Below are 21,779 nucleotides of genomic sequence, written 5' to 3'. Positions count from 1 at the left end.
TTCAAAGTGTACAATTTAGTGACATTAAGTTTATCACAAGGTCATGCAACCATCACCACTATTTAGTTCCAGAACTTTTTAATCAATCCAAAGAGAAGTCACTAAAGCACTTGGTAAAACTACTAACCTGCTTTCTGTCTCTACAGATTTTCCTATCCTGGATATTGCATATACAAGGAAGGATACAATATGTGGCCTTTTCTGTCTGGTTTCTTTTATTTAGCATAATGTCTTCAAGGCTCTTCCATGTGTTGTACCATGTATCAGTACCTCCATCCTTTTTAAAGCTCAATAATATTTCATTGTGCAAATACATCACATTGCCTTTTCATTCATTCATCTGCTGATGAACATCTGGATTGTTTCAACCTTTTGACAACTGTGAATAATGCTGCTATGAACATTTGTCCACAAGTTTTTCGGCTGAATACTTCTTTTCAGTTCTTTTAAGTACATATCTAGAAATGGAATTGAGCCACCAAACTGTTCCCCACAACAGCCACACCATTTTACATTTCCATAGTAACGTATAAGGATTCTGATTTCCCCACATTATCATCACTTGTTATTTTCTCTTTTTTTAAGACCATCAACTTCATATGTGATAGGAAGTGATATCTCATATTAAAGGAAAAAAAGGTTCTTCCTTATAATATAGTTAATTTTAAACTTTAAAAAAAAACTCATCTGCCCTCCAACTTTTCCTTTTATTCACTGTTTATCTGTTTGGATTACCTTTGGAAAAATATATAATACAAAATCATGAACACCTGGGGATTCATGAACTTAACAATCAACAAATATTAAGTATCTGCTATGCATACAGCAGGATGTCTCAAAACCATATAAACTCAATACCTTAAAATTCAGTATCTAGATTATTTTTCATCATTTTATAAGAGGTTAAACACACGTTCCTATTTTACTAATCATTTTCAATATCCTCTTTGTTTCTCTCAAACCCTCTATGGAAAAAAATTGGTTGTTATATGACCTTAAACTAGAAGCAATTTCATTTTCCTTTCACATGCTAAAGCTGATACACACTGTACCTCTATCCAAACGACTGAATATGATTCCTTTCCTACTGCATTTCAACAAATCATACAGTCTATATATTACAGCATAGTAAGACTTCTTATTCCTGAACACTCAGCGGTTACCATTCAGAATGCCCACCTCATGCCTGACAGTGAAAACCTGATTTGACTACAGAATTTTGGTTTCATTCTTAAGTTATATACTACACTACTCTCAAGTTTTGTTTAAAATAAAAAAAAGAAGTCAAGTCACATATATCTGCTTTAGTGACAAATAAGTATCTACATCAAACTGTGTAATATTTATTTAACTATACCTGCAAAATATACCTTTGAAATCTATCCAAAGAAGATCAACTGAATTGCCTATTCTGGTAATATTTAGAGTACGCAATTCAGTAAATAACAATCCATCAAGTAACAGTATAAAACTTATTCCTACTAACACACACTCTAATCAGGTTTCCAGAATTCCAGAATATTGTTATTTTTTATTAAATAATATAGATGTCCAATGCAAAGCATGGCAGGAAAGTAGATTTAAAAATAGTATTTAAAGTGCTACTGAGTTTTGGATTATAATTCATAATTTTGAGGAAAAAATCCAATATTTACAATTTCAAACATCATATTTTTGATATGATACATTAAAATGTCTGCAATGTTCTAATTATTTGAAAAAAGTTGTTTTAAATAAGGATAATATAATACAAAGTAATTTTCCATTACAATCACATGGATCTTTACCTGAAGGGTCTCTAGAGTAAGACTTGCCCTGAATAAACCCTGGCTTTGCCAGTTGTTTGATCCAGGCAGCAAATTTATCTGTTCTGTTCCTGTTTTTTTCAGCTGTAGAGGGTTTGGTACACTACCTACACCTGAGCAGGCTGATGTGAGAATTACATAAGCAATGTCTGTTATGCCCTTTAACACACTGCTGCCTAGTATGCAGTAAGCATTCAGTTAAGTGCTAGTTTACTAACAGTTATATATACAATCTGTCAAACTGGATACATGTATTAATCCTGAAGCGATTTAAATAGAAATGAAATTCAAAGAACAAAATAAATATACTGTCAGTATTCAAAAATATACAAAAAACATGTTTTAAAGTAGGACTTATCTAGGCCTCCTTGCTTCTTTCCTTCCACTTTCTTTTTTAAATAATTATTTGAAGGCTATCATGACTTGTTTAGCACCTCCAACATCAAAGGAAGTAATAAATTCATCTTAACAATTAATGTATCTTATTTTTTAAACTGGACGCAAGGATGTTTTAAAAATTAGATCACAAAAATTTGAAATATTCATTCATTACAATGATCTTCACCTTGCCCAGTCCCAATAACAGGTAATCCAATGTTAAATCTAAAGAGGAGAGAAATTTTTAATCCCTTGTAATGTCACCTAATTTGGAAAGATAAAATACTTTTCAATCATCAAGGCAAAAATAAAATAAATATAAAAAACAAAACATAATTCAGTGTACAGTCAAAAATGGTAAAGTATCTATACGTATTTGCTATTATGTTTTCACAACGAATGCTGAAAAAGACATTTCCTTACCTTTTATTTATGTATATTCTTGACAATCTATTTTGATCAAATGCACTTGATTTCATTTAGAGATATATTACAAAGTTAAATAAAATACAGTAACAGAGAAAGTAACAATAATCCAGCTCAAATGTTTCAGATTTATTAAGACATAATTCATACCATATGAGTCACCCTTTTGAAGTATGTAATCAATGTTTTTCAGAACATTCACAGATATGCACAAACATCACCTTAATCAACTCTAGAACATTTTCATCACCTCACGAAGAAATCTGGTATCCATACACCCCACAGCCCAAAGCAACCACTAATCTACTTTCTAACCCTATAGATTTCTGTATTCTAGACTTCCAAATGAAAAGAATCATATATGTGGACTTTTGTGACTAGTTTCTTTCATTTTATTAACCTTTCCAAGGTTCATTTAAGTTCTAGCATATATCAGTAAATTCTACTGTATGGACGAACCACATTTTGTTTAACCATTCACCCACTGATGAGCATCTGGGTTGTTTATACCTCTGGCTACTCTGAATAATGATGTTACGTGTATCTGTACATAAATTTTTGTGTAGACATATGTTTTCATATTTCTTGATACATACCTAACCGTGGAACTACTGAATCATATGGTAATTTGTTTAATCATTTGAGGAACTGTTTTCCAAAGTGCCTGGACCATTTTACATTCCCACCAATGGTATATGAAGATTTATCCACATCCTTGCTAAGGCCTGTTATTATCTTTTTGATTCTAGTCATTCAGGTAAGTAAAAGTGGTCAATCTCACATGGTCTTGATTTTAGAATCCCAGAGATGGGGGAGCCTGGTGGGCTGCCGTCTATGGGGTCGCACAGTCGGACACGACTGAAGCGACTTAGAAGCAGCAGCAGCAACTAACTATTGAGCACTTTTTCATGGGCTTATTGGCTATCTGTATATCTTTTGGGGGAGAAAATGTCTGTTCAGATGCTTTTTTCAAATGGGCTATTTGTCTTTTTATTGAATTTAAAAATTCTATAAATGTTTTCTCCTTCTCTGTGAACTATCTTTTCACTTTCTTAATGTGTCCTCTGAAGCACAAAAGTTTTCAATTTTGATAAAATCCAGTTTCACTGTTGTTTGGTCAATAAGTTGTGTCCAACTCTTTTGCGACTGTGGACTATTGCCCACCAGGCTCTTTTGTTCACGGAATTTCCCAGGCAAGAATATTGGAGTGGGTTGCCATTTTTCTTCTCCAGGGGAGCTTCCTGACCTAGGGATCAAACCTGTGTCTCCTGCACTGGCAGGCAGATCCTTTACTGCTGAGCCACCAGTGAAGCCCAAAGTCCAATTTACCTGTTTATCATTTGGTTGCTCTTTTAGTGTCAGATGAATTTCTTGCCAAATCCAAAGTCATGAAGACTTACTCTTGTTTTCTTCAGAGTTTTATAGTTCTAGCCCTTGCATTTAGGTGCTGTATGTTAGTTTGTGCGTGTGGCTATCCAGTTGTTCCAGCAGCGTTTGTGGAACGCTCCTCACTAAATAATTTTGACATCTTGGCTAAAAAAAACCATTTTACCATAGATTTATGAGTTTATCTCTGGACTCTCGATTCTATTCCATTGATCTGTATGTCTGTCCTTGTGCCAGTACCACTCTGTCTTAATTACTGTGGCTTTGCAGTTAAGTTTTGAAATCATGAAGCAGTACTCTTTCTGTTTTCTTCTTTTTTTAGGATTGTTTGGCTATTGTAGGTTCCTTGCAATTCCCTATGAATTTCTGAATCAACTTGTCAATTTTTGCAAATAAGTCAGGTGACATTCTGACAGGAATTGGGCTGAATCAGTAGATCAGTCTGGGGAGTATTACCATCTTAACATTAAGTCTTCTGGTCTGTGAACATTTATTTAGTATCCCATTTATTTAGATCTTCTTTAATTTCTTTTAACAATGTATTATAGTTTTCAAAGTATAAGTTTTGTACTTCTTTTGTTAAATTTATTCCTGAGTATTTACTTCTTGATGCTACCATGAATTGTTTTCTTAATTTCACTTTCAGACTAGCTCTTAATTTTTAACAATGTAAAAATGGAAGTATGATTATCTCTAGGAATAATGTCCAGAAGACAAAAGGCAAATTAATTTTCTAGAACATATAGCTTTTCCTGGCACCAAGGACAATGAAAAATTTCTTGCCTTTGACCTCATAAAAGAAACTCTATGTAATGTAACATACTACTTCCTCAATAATTATCCAACAATAAATATAACACCCAAGAAAGGAATCCAAATCAAAATCATGTGTAAGATCTTTTTAAAAATATAGATGTTCTGGTTCCACCCTAAGTCAAGATTTAGGGAAAAGGAGTGAATCAGGGCATGTGAATTTATAAGTATCTTTTGGTAATTTTGATATCCATGACTACAGATCTAATTTATACAACTGTAATTATTGTACAATTTGTCTACATAAACATGAAAAAATTATTTAAATGCACTGAGTTAAAAAAAAAATAATGAAAACTGCCTTGAACCACAGCAATTATGTTTTCCAACTTACTGGGTGATTTGCTGAGGCTCATCTTCTCCACGGGTTTTGCTAGCTTGGGTTTCTTGATAAAGGTCCCACCAGGCTTATTAAACGGTTGCATCATTTTTCTCTTTATTCCTCTTGCAGCAGCAACTGTCACATTGGTGGGCTTGTTTTGATAGTCAACAACAATCCCAGGTCTATGAATGCTTCCAAAATCACTCATATGCTGCAAATTTGTGAAATCAAGAAACATTAGCACAATATCCAAAGAAAAAGTATGAATTCATATATAAATTACATTTTATCTATCTAGAATTTTTCAAATGAAAATTCCTCAGAATGTAACTAAATTTTACAAGTCCACTCTAAATACACTGAAAAATTCTGTAAATTATTACAGGAACTCAAATCCAGTGAATCAGTATTTTTATCTCCACAAGAACAAATATGGATATTTCCTATTGTTTGATTCTTAGGATTCAAAATTGCTTGAGATCATAAACAACATTATGTGCCTGTCAGAATATTACCACTTGTACAACTCTCTGACAACTCCTCTTCAGAGTTCCTAATCGATGTTTTCCCATGAAAAGACCTTAAAAGAAATCTTTACTAAAACCTGGCTTAAAACTAAGATACACAAAGAAGACCATATCTGAAGTTTGAAGTTAAAAAAGATCCAGAAATGATTTAGGATTTCTCCCTGTTGAAAAAGGGATGAGAAGGCGAGATGGAACATTAGTATGAAATAGGAGAGTTAAAGCATAACCATGCATCAACTTCCAAGACACACTTCAGATAAAGAATTGCATCTGGCGTTCCATTCACATTCTTACCTAGAGAAACATATTCTCACCCAGAAGCCCAAGAAGCAAAAGTTTACAGACGAAGAGTCATGCAACCAAACGACTCTTTGTGTCCTTTCTTCTCGTCGTTAACAAAACCCACTATACCAAGAAGCCACATGTTCATACAAATTTACTCTACTAACCTTACTTTTAGAAGATAAAGATTGAGGAGTAATCTGAAGAGAAGGATCCAATGGGAATTGTACAAGTGAAGATTAAAAAGGAAAGACCTATTGGTTCATCTATTTCATTAACAGGAAGAAAGAAAGAAAAGTCGACTTCGACTAGAATGGTGGAAACAAAGTACAGGAATACCTGTTTTTCTATCATGAAAACAAAATTGGCATTTCAAGTGTCTTTGAGGAAAAAATCGTTTGCCTAAAGTAATATACAGCATGGAAAACATTAAGAGTTTTCCAAATTTTCAAACTGGAGTAGATTTTCAATTTCAAAATCCAAAGCCTATTATCCCAACTATTTTCAATTAATCTACAACCATAAAGCATGGTAGAACAGCAACATACTAGTTGCTTACATTTGTATATTATGCTTAGGAATACCTATCTAACCTTGAATAAATTAAGTGTTTCCAGGTGATTTAAATAGTTACATCAGAAAAATCTTTATTAATTATCCATTAAAGGTGCAATGCATTTTACATAAGTAACGAGTAACTGTTAAAAATGCAAAATTTCTACACAAGTATGACAAACTATGCTGATGTACCAAAGATTAGTGAGCAGTCAAAAATATGTGCCCTACTACGTTTTCTTAATAGCAGCACTTTCCTCTGCAAAGAGAATATTAAGAGCAACTGACTTCCAAAAAAAAAAAACACAATTCTTACATGATGGCAAAAATACAATATTCTTTATAAATCAAACTACATAATAACTCCACAATCTATGTACACTTCCTAGGTAAAATTTCTTGTCAGTCAAGTTACCTAAGAATGTAAAGGCATAACCTTTATACTACATATCCTGAAATTAAATATTTGAAGACTAGCATATTTATTCATTTAAGCAGTAATTTATAAAATATTACTTCCTGGGAAGAAGCCATAGACATGTTTCTACAGGGAGGAAATTATTTCTCAACAGTAAAACTAGTGACAGAGGTAAGACAGAACACCCAGCAAACAGAACATACTGTAAGAGAGTGAGTTAGCAAAATTATACTGACCACAACTCATCTACAATCTACTATACATATCAACTTCCTCACCACGTAAACCTGGCTAAAGTACCCTTAGCTATCACCAACTGTTAGTCTCTCTTGTGTTTAATGTGAAATATGAAGCTTTGAAGAATTTCTATGTGCTGGAGTTTAGCAGCAAAGTATATACGTGTTATCATACATTGCACCTTTAACCTACTCAGAAACTCCAAAAGGGTTCATTACCTTTAAAATAATCCAAGAACTGTCCCACTAGCAAAACTGCTAGTGTTTACAAGGAAAAATGCAACTCCTTTTAACCCCTTTTAGACCAAACCTAATATCCTCACCTTTTTAATAAAGGGAGATTTAGCAAAACTATATGAACAGTCATCTCACACTGCCATGTATTTTCTAAGGTACTGGGAAAACTTTTACAGGCAACCTAAAAATTATGCTTATGACTCAGCTTTTGCTTCAAAATACACTGGGATGAACAGTGTTTATTCTAGTTGAAAACCATGGTCTTGAAAGGGTTTAAAAGAGTGACTAGTGAAAAGAATCTGAAAAGATTCTGTTGTACTTACTCCTCGGCCTCGGCCTCTGCCTGTTGATGGTCCTCCAAAAGCATCATAGTTTCTGCTTCCAAACGTACTTTCAGGATAAGCAGGCGTTCCTCTCCCCCGAGAGCCTACAGGTGCAGGCTTCATATGGGGTGAAGAAAAACTGCTGTAGGAAGAGTAATTCTCTCTTCCTCTGTCCTCCATAAACCCAGGCCTCAATTTTGAACGGGAGTAAGGTGCTTCCCAGCTAGACCCGCCCTGGTTTCTACCTCCGAAAGAGTCAAGGCTATTCCGGTAGGAGCTCTCAAATCGACCACCATAACTACCTCCGAAGCGGCTTTGTTCGGGTTCATTAAAACCATAGCCAGATCTGTACAGATCTCGCCCACCCAGAGAAGACCTGGAGTCGTAAGACTCATAAGGTCCAAACCTGGAAGAGTTGCACAGTGAGGGAAAAAACAAAAGTAAGCTTACTAATGTTAGACAATTCAAAAGACAAATTATCAGATGACATTTATCAACTAAAATTCATTTATACCATACTGGTTTGCAGTTCTACTTTTATTCACACTTGATTAGGGCTGGGCAGTTCAACATGAGACCAGATAGAAAGCTATCTGAGTCAGTGTTTAAATATGAATTGAGTTAAGTAACCTTAGCTTAAATATCTGCTTTTTGGCAGCTATTTTATTAGAAAAGATTTGTCTGTCATTATTTAAGCCCAGCCCTAGTCTTGGAAAAAGTCATTTGTTAAAGTTCACAGACTACTCAAACTTTCTTTGAACCCATCTCTAATACTGTAAAATACAAAATATTTACAACATTTTGTCTTTCAATAGGGACACAAATTGAAGACTACAAAGATGCAGGCTACTTGTGACACAGAAGAGATCCTTTTGCACCCACAATAATCTATATGACAAAACTGCTTCAGTATGTCTACAGCAGTCAAAATTGGGAGAATTATCTGGTTACACAATTTAACAACCTGCTAAACTTTGGTTAACGTTAATAATCAATTCTTAGTCACTTTTCACTTGTATACTAATAAATCTACAAATCTAGAAGAATAAGCACATAAAACAGAACATAAAAGACCACCAATATATACCCTTTGCATATGAATTTTCAAGGCAGATTAGAAAGAATACATTTTATAATGTCTTCAATTATTTGAAAAATTATTCCCTATCTTCAATTATTTGAAAATTATTCCCTATTATCACATGAAATTATCACATAAAGCTACTCTAAAAAAGGGAGCACACAGTCTCCTTAAGGTTTTAATAGAGTCAACAGAAGAAACAAATCATACTTCTCACCAAAGCATGGATTACAAAAGTTGCTTATCTTACAACATAGTTTTATAAAGGCCCACAATTACATGAGATAAATTATAACATCTACATAGTTCACACACATTACATTTACAGTGTAACAGGGCAGCAACTGATAAAGTAAAATATTTAAATGTGTTACATTACTTCAATTATTTATCACTAAATAGAAGGCACTTTACTTCTGAATCCTAGTAACCATATAAAAATCATTCCTCTTTTCAACTACATTTTTCAAAACATCTATCACATAAGCAAAATTGTTGTATCTATTTTCCTGATTTTTCTCTACTATAAACCATAATGGCACACTTAAGCAGAAAAAAGGAAAGTAAGCATCATTCAATCCATCTTAAGGAAACCAGATCCTTCAATTTATGAAGAAGGACAATACTTTCAAAAAGTTTCCTAACTAGTTTTACTTATATCAATGTTTAGTAGGAATCTCTGCACCTCCTTGGCCTAAAATGTGGTCAACCCTAAAGCCTAAAGCAGTTCAGCTAGGTTTAAGGTTTACACAGCATAAACAATGAAACATAAGTACAACCAAAACTGTACTGCATTAAAATAAACAAAGATATTGTATTCATTCATGGCTTTAATATAAAGCTCCTAGTCTAGACCACAAGTGTTTCTGGCATAAGTAGAACCTGCCAATAAATAACCTAAACATGATTTAAAGAATATTTTTATTATTACAATACGCTCTTATAACTCACATTAAAACTAAAACAATACGCTCTTGTAACTCACATTAAAACTAAAATTAAAAGAATAACTATCTTAAATGTTTCTTACAAACTGAGTGTTGCTAAACAGGTTCGGTTAACTTCATTTTAGTCAAAGACTGTTTGCTACTCTATAAAGCACTCCACATTAGTAAATACATTTTTGAAAAATCATAAGAAAAAGCTTCACAAATAATATTTCCAATAATATTTTTATATCATTTGTTTAGGGCATTTTGACTGACCAGGAGTTTAAAAAAAAATCACTGCTAAAGACAGAAAATCTTACTCTAGCATAATGAAATAATGGTTTTCCTAAAGTAATGTCTGCCAATGATGTTGAGACAGTTTCTATAACCATTAACACCTTTAAACATTTAAGGTGATTATTCAGTTCTAAATATAGTTTAAGTATCATAACATGCCTAAAGAATACTTAAATCATCTAGAATCTTATAATCATCTACTTATTTGGCTAAGTGATGAAGCAATTTACCTGCTACCCCCACCACCACCACTGTGATTGTCCATGCCATATGACTGGTTTAGGTAGGAGTCCATGGATCTTTGACCCCCATAGGATCCATGGCCATAGTCACGATCCATCCCTATAAAGAGTTTAAAAAGAAAAAAAATTAAATGATGCTCACCTTTACTGGCACTCAAAAGAAGAATTTTTAGATAAACATCCTTGAATGCCAGACCTCCGTAAGATCCAGGGCCATAATCACGATCCATTCCTAAAAGATAGTTAATAACAAAAAGTCAGTAAAATACCATTCTCTTCAGGAATCTTTGTATAAAACACAAGATATTCATATCAGTCACCTGAAATGATAATTCATTGTTAACATTAGCTAAATTCACACTAGACACTGAGGGAAAAACCATACAGATTATAATCTAATGAAAAACCAGATCTGCTAATGAAATCTAATTTTTTTTAAAAAGCTATCAACTAAAAAGTTCTACATTAAAACTACCTTCAATTTAGCCAATATTTATACGACAAGGGTACTACCATAGGGGTCCTATGTCATATAATCTACTGAAAAATCAGATTTGCCAATAAGACCTGATTTAAAAAAACCTATCAACTAAAAAGTTCTATAGTACAATTATCTTCAATTTAGCCAATATTTATGTGACTTCGGATACTACCATTGGGTCCTTTGTCAGGTGCTACAATAGTACATAGTTAATAATTCCTATTCTCAAGAAAATAAGGTATTTAATAATGTTAAAAGGAAAAAAAATTTATAGTATCGTTTTCTGCATCTGCTGCTGCTGAGTCACTTCAGTCGTGTCCGACTCTATGCGACCCCATAAACGGCAGCCCACCAGGCTCCCCCGTCCCTGGGATCCTCCAGGCAAAAATACTGGAATGGGTTGCCATTTCCTTCTCCAACGCATGAAAGCGAAAAGTGAAAGTGAAGTCGCTCAGTCGTGTCGGACTCTTCGCGACCCCATGGACTGCAGCCTACCAGGCTCCATGGAATTTTCCAGGCAAGAGTACTGGAGTGGGTTGTCATTGCCTTCTCCTTTCTGCATCTAACTCCTCTCAAAACATCTAAAAATCTGAGGCAGCCTCATTTTAAATATGCCCAATTGAAATAGTTCACACAGTAATTGAAATAGATATTTTTAAAAAGTAAAATCAGAGTGGGGCCATTATGTGATACTCTGCATATAAATAATGACTCAAATATTTAAATCCTCAAATACTTTGAATAAAAGGAATGAATGTGAATTCTAGCAATGTAAACACTAAAAAAATTATAATCAAAGCACTAACTGTATTTCATTACAATTCCTATAATTCCACCTACATCCCCACCTCTGACACAAAAAACAAATACAACAAAAAAGGTAATAAAATGAATTTACTATGATCATAAAATTGAAAAAATTGAAAAACCGTTTACCTTGTATTTCCTATAAAGTCCTTTAAAAGTCATTTATCACCCTCTCCAAGTTTTATGTATTAAGAGTATATACAAATCAAGTACATTTATTTTTATTTTTTTTTAAACACTAAATTTTAATTATAATTACATAAATATTCTGGTCCTAACAACAAAATCTTGCAGCTTTAAACCTGAAAGCAACCTAAATAATCATATTTAACCTTTTCATTTGATAGATTATGGAACCAAAAAGATGAAATGATTTTCCCAAAGTCTATAAATATCCACCACTTTAGCTTCACACTGTTGCTTCTACATGAAACGCTCTATTGCCCAAATAATAGCTTATTGAAATTCTTTAATTTTTTAAAGTCCATTTCAAATACTAACCCTTTTAAGAACACCTTGCTGATGTTGTCTCAATTGATTATTGTCTCTTTCTTTTGAATATCTGCAGAAGTCTGTAGTTTTTACATGGTGTTTATGATACTCTGCCTTATACAGTATTCTGCTATCTGTGGCCTCATTTATCTAATCTTTTTGTTTTTGACTGCACCACGTGGCATGTGGGGTCTTAGTTCCACAACTAGGGATCAAATCCATGCACCCTGCAGTAGATGTGTGTAGTCTTAAGCCACTGGACCTCCAGGAAAGTCCTGTGACCTCACGTTAAATGTACACTAGTCTTGTGGTTAAGGTCTCTTTTTTACTAGTTTTTTATGTACCCCAGGCCTGTAGGTTTCAATAGCCCGTTGACCACTAGTTGCCAGGACCCTTTCAGGGGATCCACAAGGTCAAACTATTTTTATAAACATTATTGATACTAAAACATTTGCCTTTTTCACAGTGATGAAAATTTTTTTGCACTGAAGATGCAAAACCACTGGTGGGTAAAACAGTTTTTGCTATAGCACAAATCAAGGCAGTGACACCAGACCACACTAGTATTGATAGCTGTATTGCACACCTGCAGTAAAAAAATAAAATACCAAAGATAATAAAAATAATAAAATAATCTTCACTTAAAGAATGTCCTTGATGAAGAAGTGAAAATTGGCAATTTTATTAAATCATGACCTTTGTGTATACTTTACGATATTCTGGATAGTAAAATGGAAAGTATACATAAAACAATTTTGCTGCATATCACTGCATAAAGTTTCATTAAGTGCCATCGTTCTCTTTAGGAAAAGCCACTGAATTAGCCATTTTTTTTACAAGGAATACTGTTTTTACTAAAAGGAAAGACTGACATTCAAAAACTATGGCTTTCAGATTTGAGCATCTGGCAGACACTTTCTCAAAAATGAAGTAGAACTGTCACTTCAAAGAACAATTGATAGTATTTGTTGCCAAAGATAAAATTCAAGCACTCATGTGAAAATTAAAATTTAAAACTTGAGTTTGACAGTTTCCCAATACTTAAAAGGCTTTTCTGATGAAACTGACACTGGTATTACTGAATACAACTTTTTAATTTCTACAATAAAATCTGCCAATATTTGAAAAATCTGAATAAACCAGTATTTTTCAAATAACTAATACCTGATATTACAGGATTACACATCATAAAAAGATCCATTCAAAGTACAAGGCATACCAATGGATTTTAATGACAAAAAGTTTGTCATACCAATATACAAAAAGTATTAATGAGCTATTCTAAATGTTTTTTGTCTATACTAAGACTTCAAATCAAGTTCATATTAAGACAGCACACCTCAATTCAGACTATCCACACTGAAGGTACTCAACAGTCATACATGGTTAGTGTCTATTAGTGTCTACCACATCAGATAACACAGTTCCAGACTAATAAAAGTCATTGGTCTTTAGAGTTGATAAGTATACAATATAAGTCGCTCATCTCTCTCAAACAGAGGACAATTTTGACATTAAGATGAAGACTTCAAAATAAAAAGCTTTCCTCTAAAAAGTATTAAAAAGTAATTTTAGAGTTAGGTTCAGTTAGGTACACAAAACAAAAAAACTTAAATTGCTACTTCTGCTAATTTCTATTTTCAGTCAGCAGAGGTTGCCTTTGGATACTAATCCTTCAGTTTTTTGATTCTGTATATTTTTACTTCACTACAGAGTCATAAATTACTAACATTTATTGAACACTCACCTTTTCCCAGGCACTAGAGAGTACACAAAGATTAATAGAGCTCTCTTTACACAGCAATGTCTTTTGGTTTATTGCTCATAGTACTATCACTAATCAGTTAGTTAAAAAGGAGAAGACTAAAAGTCTTTATAGGTACTGCATATAATCAGTGTTGATTATAGGGATAGAGTCTATAAGAGGACCATGACCATTTACATATCTTCCAGGTTATTGAATGAATTTAAAAATCACTTTAAAAATAAAGTTATTAAGACTATAACATATCTTTACTGTTAACAGTAAATGAGAACAAGGATATACTGTACAACACAAGGAATACTGCGGTATTTTATAATAACTATATTATATATAACCTTCAAAAATTGTGAGACACTGTTATACATCTGACATATTTAGCATTCCATCAATTATCCCTGAATAAAATATATATTAAATAAGAAAACTATTCACTCAACATTAATCTGACATATTTTAAATCAAATCTATCCTACTGATTTGATTACACCCTTCTGGCTCTGCTGGTAAAGAATCACAATGCGATAGACCTGGAATCAATCCCTGGGTTGGGAAGATTCCCTGGAGAACGGAAAGGCTACCCACTCCAGTATTCTGGCCTGGAGAATTCCATGCACTACAGTCCATGGGGTTGCAAAGAGTCAGACATGACTGAGTGACTTTCACTTTTCATAAATGATAAGCTCAACAAATGTTACATTCACTTATAATTAAATCACAAGAGGTGTGGAGTAGTATGAAAAAAAAACTGACATGATCAAAATAACTAACAAGTTGTGTAACACTAAGTCGTGAATGAGACCACTTTTTATCACCTCCACACTACTATCAGCCCGGTACAGGCCACCAGCATATCTCACCTACATTACTGCAACAGCCCCCCAGCTGATTTTCCTGTTTTCATTTCTGCAAACTTTCTGTTCATTCTCAAGAAAATAGCTAGAAGAATTCTGTTAAAGTGTAAGTTAAATTATATTCAATGCCCAGTACCTTCCAGTGGCTTCCCAACTTACTCCAAGTAAACAAGCCTTTAGATGATCTATAAGACCTGTATCAGTGGTTCTTAACCATGGGCAATTTTGACCCCCCGAGGGGGTCAAACAATGAAAACATTGTTGGCTGTCACCAAAATGAGTAATGGGTGCTGCCTGCATCAAATGACAAGAGACCAAGAATGCTCCTAAAACATTCTACAGTGCACAGGACACTCCCCCACAACAAAGAATTACCTAGTCCAAAATGTCGACAGAGACAAAGTGGAGAAATCTTTCCCATTACCTCTTAACTTGATCTATTTCCACTTAATTTCATCACCTGTGATCTCGCCTTATTCACTCCACTCTAGCTATACTAGGTCCCTTGCCGTTCCTAGAGTACAACAGGTATACACCCATTTTTGCATCTACTATTCCCTCTGCCTGGAATGTTCTTCCTCTGTGTCTGTGTTGCTCACACCCTCAATTCTTTAAGGTCTTCACTTTCTATTACTTCTTGTGTGTTAAGCAAATTGTCTTTGACTTTCACTGACTTCTGGCTACACACACCTCCCTATTCTAACCTTGTTTTAAGATCACTCAGCAAAAATCACCTGCTGTAGTCAAGCCCATCTTCCTAAGTCACTCTGAAGCACAATGCACTCAGCCCTACCTGTGTTCCTGCTTTCCCTCTATCAGAAATGCTTTCCCTTTTTTTTTTGTCTATTTACATAAGAAGAAGGAAATATGGAGACAATGGCATGGCTTGCATCTTCATCTCCCTCAACTCTGTGCTCCAGTTACCCTGTTAGCGATTCTTACCCTTGCTAATCTCTTTAAAATTTTAACACACACACACACACAGCTGTCCTGTGTTATTATTCTCCCAAGCAATTGCTGCAATACAATAAATATTACTTCTTGTTTACTATTTCACCCGACTAGACTGTACACTTCAAAGGCAGGAATATTTGTCCATTTCGTTCACTACTGTATTGCCAGCTCCAATAACACTATCTAATACAAAACACTCAGTAAATTTCTGTTGAATGAAGTCAAATTACATCCCTGAAATTAAGTTCCTCATTTATAAAATGTAGATAACTCAGGCCTCAGTGTTGTCAAGCAGTGTTCTTTAACCAGAGGTGCATTCTAAAATGATTCAAAGTATCAATAGTTCTTAAAGCTGACACAGTTGGGACCATTTACCCTAAAAATTAAGATTCAAGAGGACTAGAGTATGACCTAAATAGATACATTTTGAAAAAGCTCCACAGGGGAGTCTAACAATCACCCTTAAATGAAAACCACTAATGGAACTAAAATTAAGAGGAAAAAAAAGTCTAACATTTAACTGCTAGAAAAAAAATCTAACTTGAAAAGATACATGCATCCCAATTTTCACAGCAGCATTATTTACAATAGCCAAGATACAGAATAATCTAAGTGTCCATCAATAGATGAATTGATAAAGTTGATGCAATGTGATATATATGTATGCATATACATGGAATACTACTTTTGCCATGAAAAAGAATGGAATCGTGCCATGTGCAACAACATGGACAGGCCTTGAGGGTATATGCTAAGTGAAACAAGTGAAGTAAGAATGATAAAAACTGTATGACTTCATTTACATGTAGAATTTAAAAAAAAATCAAAACAAAACAAAGCAAAAAAATCCAAGCTTGCAGACATAATGAACAGATTGGTGATTGCCAGAGAAGGGGGTGGGAGTCGTTGAAATGGGTGAAGGGAGTTGAAAGGTAACAACTTCCAGTTATAAATAAATCAGGGGGATGTAATATACAGCATAGTGACTATAGTTAATAATAGTGTATTGCATATTTGAAAGTTGCTAAGAAAAGTAAATCTTAAAAGTTCTCATTGCAGGAAACTATATGTGGTGATCAAGGGTTACCAGACTCACTATTGTGATCATTTCACAGCATATATAAATATGGGATCATTATGCTGTATACCTGAAACTAGTATGTTAGATGTCTACTACACCTCAATGTGCCTGTTTTCAAAAGAAGGTCCTAACGTCAGTGACAGAAATATTTTAAGCTTTTTCTTTTTTTCCCCACAATCCTGTATGTTAAGAAAATAAACTTCTGACCCTCTATGATTCTGTATTTCAAAGTCCTATATTTAGGCATAAACTCAACTCTCTGGAAATCATGGAAATAGTGGAAATCATGGCCTTCTATCATTCCAGATCTCTTTGGTAAAAGTACTAGTCCTGTTCACTCCAGTTTCCAATCCTGGATTCATTGTTATGCATCCCTCTCAATTTTCTACTCACTACTAGGCAGCCTGAAAGTTCTGCTAACTTTCTCAAGAAATGGCTTAATATTTTAAAAATTAATGTCATTACCTCCCAAGGTGAAAAATTCTTACACCTGAATTTATGAAACTTGATAATCTTCCTCCTTGATAATTTTCCAGTTTTCAAAATAACCTACACGTGGATGAAAATTAAACTTCTTTTGGTAACTTTATTATATCACTCTCCTGCTCAAAAATATGTTTTTCAGCACTTAATATATATTGACTTTTCCTATATGTTTAACCTTTTTAGCTGACATCAAATTTGAAGTTTCTCTAAATTCCTAGAGATGATAAGTAGCAATTAACTGTATGGTAATTATTCTCATGAAATGACACAGTCTTCTTTGTTTAGTAGTACATTTGCTTCAGTTTTATTTTGTGAATAGATTACATTCTGTACAATACATTCTGTACAACAGTTGAAAGTTGTATTTTTCTGGCAATCAGGGAATTTAATTCCACTCTCTGGGGTCCTTCATATAATGCTTTTATAACCTCTTGAACTGTTTCATGCTCTTCTTTATGTTCTTATCCGTCTGGCAAAGCCTTAACTCTAATTTAAACTATCAAAACTCTACCCCAATTGTATTCTGCATATGTCATGATTTTATCTAGCTCTTTAGTCACTCTGATGTCATACTTATATTGATAAGGCTTCTTTATATGCTCTAGACAGTTCTTAATATACTAACACATTTGGACACATTAAAGCAAATGACCTCAAAAACAGGTCAAAATGAATTATGAAAGCAGCAACATAAAACCAAGCCAATAATCCACTTAATCTACATTACTCAATACCAAAGCCTCTAACTCAACAAAAATAACTCAGCTAGTTTCTTATAAGTCATCACTCAATACAGTCAGAGCCTTCTGGAATTAAGAACTCAGAATTCAAATAAAGAGTCAAACTACTCTGAATAGCCCTAAGGTTTTCTGAATCCAAATTTCCTAACTCAAATACTATACATAGTATGACAACATTAACACTAACACATCCAAAGACTAAACAATGACTGAAACAAGGCAGAATTTCCTTCTTACATTGGTACTTTAGATGGGTGACAAAAAAACTGAGATGCATTCCCTTAATGTATTTTAGATCAAATGAAAGAGGATACTCACCATTAAAGCTCTGATAAGTATTTCTGCAAGCAGAGTGTGTATAATCTATGAAGACACATTTAACAGAAAGGAATTAGTGCATTATTAACAAAAATCTTGAATGATATACCCACTTACTAAAAACAAACACAATTTTTAAACTGCCATTAACTCAACTATCTACAAAAACAGGGTGTTAATAATTATATATACTTCATATAGGAAAATATATATCCCTTTCTTTTCACTATCTCCCCAAATGGCAGGTTTATCATCCAAATCATGGCAATGTAAAAATTAGTTAATAAAACCTGATATATAATTAAGGCCAAAAAGGGAGATCTAGTACTGATTTATACAGCATAACAAAAGGGAAGGCTGATAAATTATATATCCAACAATGCAAAAAACAGGGACATGTGAGAATTGATTCTATATATATATTTTTTCCCAATGCACTATTTCTCTTAGCGCTTAATTTGCTCTCTATAAAGATTTCAAGATCTTATTTGAGAAATGCACATTCATGTGTGCATACCTGTGTGTGCTATTTCTAGTCAGGACGTGGCATCATTATCAAAGATCATAATTTCTTTGTCAAAACTAATTTGGCAATTGTTAAATCCTTTAGTTAATTCTACTAACAAATAGGAATTTAATAGAGCAGTCCTTTGGATACAATAGACTCCAACTACACTATACAGGATTAGAGTTCAACATATTGTCAGGCAAATTCCATCCCCCAAATAAAGCAGTAGGGGAAGGGAGGAAGCAGGAGGGAGGGAACATTTTATCAGTGACATTGTTTAGAATTTTATGCTTCACACTGTTTAGAACTGTGGGCAGATGGTGATAATAAAAAGTAAACATCCTAAGACAATGGGTTCCTTCATGGGGGGAGGGGACCATTCCCATCACTCCCTCCTCCCACACTGGTAGTTTCTGCTGCACCTTGGGTGTTGGTACTGTCACCAAAGTTTGGTGTGAACACACAGCAACATATTTTTTAAATTCATTCCCAACTCTGGCATTTCAAATATTCAGTTTAAAGGTAACGATATCAAAATGAGTCAAAGTTCAACTAAAACAAACACTAGAGTGTGCTACTGTTAATATCTGAACTTCCTATTTCAAAGTAACTTAAAAGTATCCACAAAAGGTTATTCCAGTCCCTTTTCATATACTTAGCTTCCCTGGTAGCTCAGACGGTAAAGCCTCTGCCTACAATGAGGGAGACCCAGGTTCGATCCCTGGGTCGCGAAGATCTCCTGGAGAAGGAAATGGCTACCCACTCAGGTAGAGCCTGGAAAATCCCATGGACTGAGGATCCTGGTAGGCTACAGTCCATGGCGTCGCAAAGAGTCGGACACGACTGAGTGACTTCACTTTCATACACTTAGACTTGGCAGCTTTAATTCTTTGTGGCATGAAATCAAATCAAAGATCAAAAGATCATTTAATCAGGCTCAGCATATTCAAAGTTGGTTGGGTTAGAGGCTCACGACTAATTAGTGAAGCCATTTTATTCAGAAACGCCCGGTAACTCAGGAGTAAATTCAGTATATTCACATCCCTTTTCATGTCTCCCTAATGCTGTCATTACGTACTCATCTTACCCTGACACCAATCACTATAAAAGTTGAGCAAGATTTGAAGACAATATGAAGACCAAATTAATTTTATTTCGTGAGCGTATGAAACGGTTTAAAGAACTGGTGTTTAAGAGACGACCGAAAGGTACTGCTCATTTAATTAAACAGCAGTCCATCCCAGGCGGCTGTGTGTAGGTCTGAATTTGAAGGGCACGTGATGCTGTGCCAAAATTTTGACTAACTTAACACAATGTCCAGAGAAAACGCTTTGGTTCACAGAAGCATTTTAAATTTAGGGATTAACGCCCGGACACTCTTTGTTGGCGGATAAACATCCACTTTGCTAACCAGAAATACCTTAACGTTCCATTCTGGATGGAGATCTACTATACTTAATCACTTACAGACGCCCTTTAAACTCATCTTAAAAACTAAGACAACCAAGGAACACGATCATGAACAAGCCTCAGAAAACCCTATCTGGCAAGAAGTAACCTGGAGTTGGGGATTTACTAAAAGGACGATCTGGGTCGCTGCCCACCGGGCGAGCGCGAGCCGCGGCGGGGGAGGCCCGCTCGCCCTCTTGCCCAGAACGGGAAGTTGGAGGCTTCCTGGCAATTTGCTCGCAGCGGGGCGGGGGCCGATCTGGGGACTCCGGAGGCCGCGGCGCTCTGGGAGCCTCCTTCCCCGCGCCGAGGCCGGAGCGGAATTCAGGGTCGCGGGCCGCAGCGGGCGCCGGGCGGGGCGATCCGGGCGCGCGGGTCCCCACCGAGGCCGACTCCAGGCACTGGGCCCGAGGCGGGCAGGCGGGCCGACGGCCTCTAGGCCCGCAGAACAAAGCCCACACGGCCATCTTGAGACGGTAAACAGACCCCGGGGGCAGGCCACCCCGCCTGCCGCCCGCCGCGGTGACCAGCCAGAGGCCGCGCTTACCGTCCTCGAAGTCCATGGCGGAGGCTCGGGGCCGACGGCGTCGGCGGCGCTTGGCTAATCTGTGGCCGGAGAAGAGCACCCGCGACCCGCGGTTCCACACTACGAGTCAGCGCGACCAAGAGCGGCGCTACCGGCCCGGGAGCCGCAGGCCACAGCGAGGCTGGGGGGCGGGCCCGGCCGGCGCTGCCAGCCGCCGCAGCGCAGCCCGCGACTGGCTGGCGCGGGCTGGTGGGCGGGCCCTCGGATGGGGGCGGGAAGCAGGTCCGCGGTCGCGCTCCCAGGTGCTGACCCTCTCGGAGCCGCCGAGGGGCAAGGAAGGTTAAAAAGGAGCCCCAAAGATTGGCCGGGCTCAAGGGAAAGAAAGCCGGGTTTTCCGGAAGGTCGGGCTGAAGCCCGCCATGTTTGATTCTGGCAAGAGCGAAAGGATCTGCTTGGAATACCTTCCCTCTTCCCGAACTAATATACCACGTGCCGACCTTTCCCTTTTTATTGGCTGATAATGACTGATCGGAAAATGTAAAAAAAAAAAGAAAAAAAAAACCCTTATGGAGTTAATGCCGTGGAGATTCAGAAGGCCAGGATATTTTTAGACCTCTGTGAGCAGAGGCCAGGGAGGCCTGGCGTGCTGCAATTCCTGGGGTCGCAAAGAGTCGGACACTACTTAGCGACTGAACTGACTGACTGAGCAGAGAACAGATTGCTAAATAGGGAACAGTTACGAGTGTGATCCAAGACCGACCACGGTCGAGTTCTGAATTTCAAGGTGCAAAATGAAAGTGTTGTAAAAGTTCACAGAGGGAAGATTTTTGGAAGGAGTCGTCCAGATCTTGAAGAACAACCACGGGCAAACACATATCAACATATTTTGGTACATATTAACACTGCATTTGGAGAAGGAAATGGCAACCCACTCCAGTATTCTTGCCTGGAGAATTCCGTGGACAGAGGAGCCTGGCAGGCTACAGTACATAGGGTCACAAAGACTCGGACAAGACTGAGCAAGTTATCACTCAGCATTGTATTATTGTCACTTTGGAAATAGT

At 36.0% G+C, this 21,779-nt stretch overlaps 1 protein-coding gene across 5 annotated transcripts in view; it reads right to left on the bottom strand.

The window, feature by feature from the left end:
* The window catches only part of ZNF326 (zinc finger protein 326), a 37,645-nt gene extending 16,230 nt beyond the window's left edge, over nt 1-21,415 (bottom strand). The window contains exons 1-6 of one of the 5 annotated variants that reach the window (XM_069597480.1): nt 20,737-21,165; nt 18,233-18,277; nt 10,454-10,489; nt 10,246-10,357; nt 7,709-8,114; nt 5,143-5,341 (exon numbers count right to left, since the gene is read on the bottom strand). In XM_069597480.1, coding sequence (XP_069453581.1) covers nt 5,143-5,341; nt 7,709-8,114; nt 10,246-10,357; nt 10,454-10,489; nt 18,233-18,277; nt 20,737-20,752 — 814 coding nt within the window. In that variant the 5' untranslated portion in view covers nt 20,753-21,165. Of the gene's footprint in view, nt 1-5,142; nt 5,342-7,708; nt 8,115-10,245; nt 10,358-10,399; nt 10,490-18,232; nt 18,278-20,736 lie in introns of all 5 variants that reach the window. The other 4 variants (XM_069597484.1, XM_069597490.1, XM_069597488.1 and 1 more) reach the window with 4 other exon arrangements.
* Nucleotides 21,416-21,779: the final 364 nt, after the last annotated feature.

Source organism: Ovis canadensis, chromosome 1 (assembly GCF_042477335.2).
Source record: "Ovis canadensis isolate MfBH-ARS-UI-01 breed Bighorn chromosome 1, ARS-UI_OviCan_v2, whole genome shotgun sequence".
Lineage (NCBI taxonomy): Eukaryota > Metazoa > Chordata > Mammalia > Artiodactyla > Bovidae > Ovis > Ovis canadensis.
This window is presented reverse-complemented; position numbering and strand designations above follow the sequence as displayed.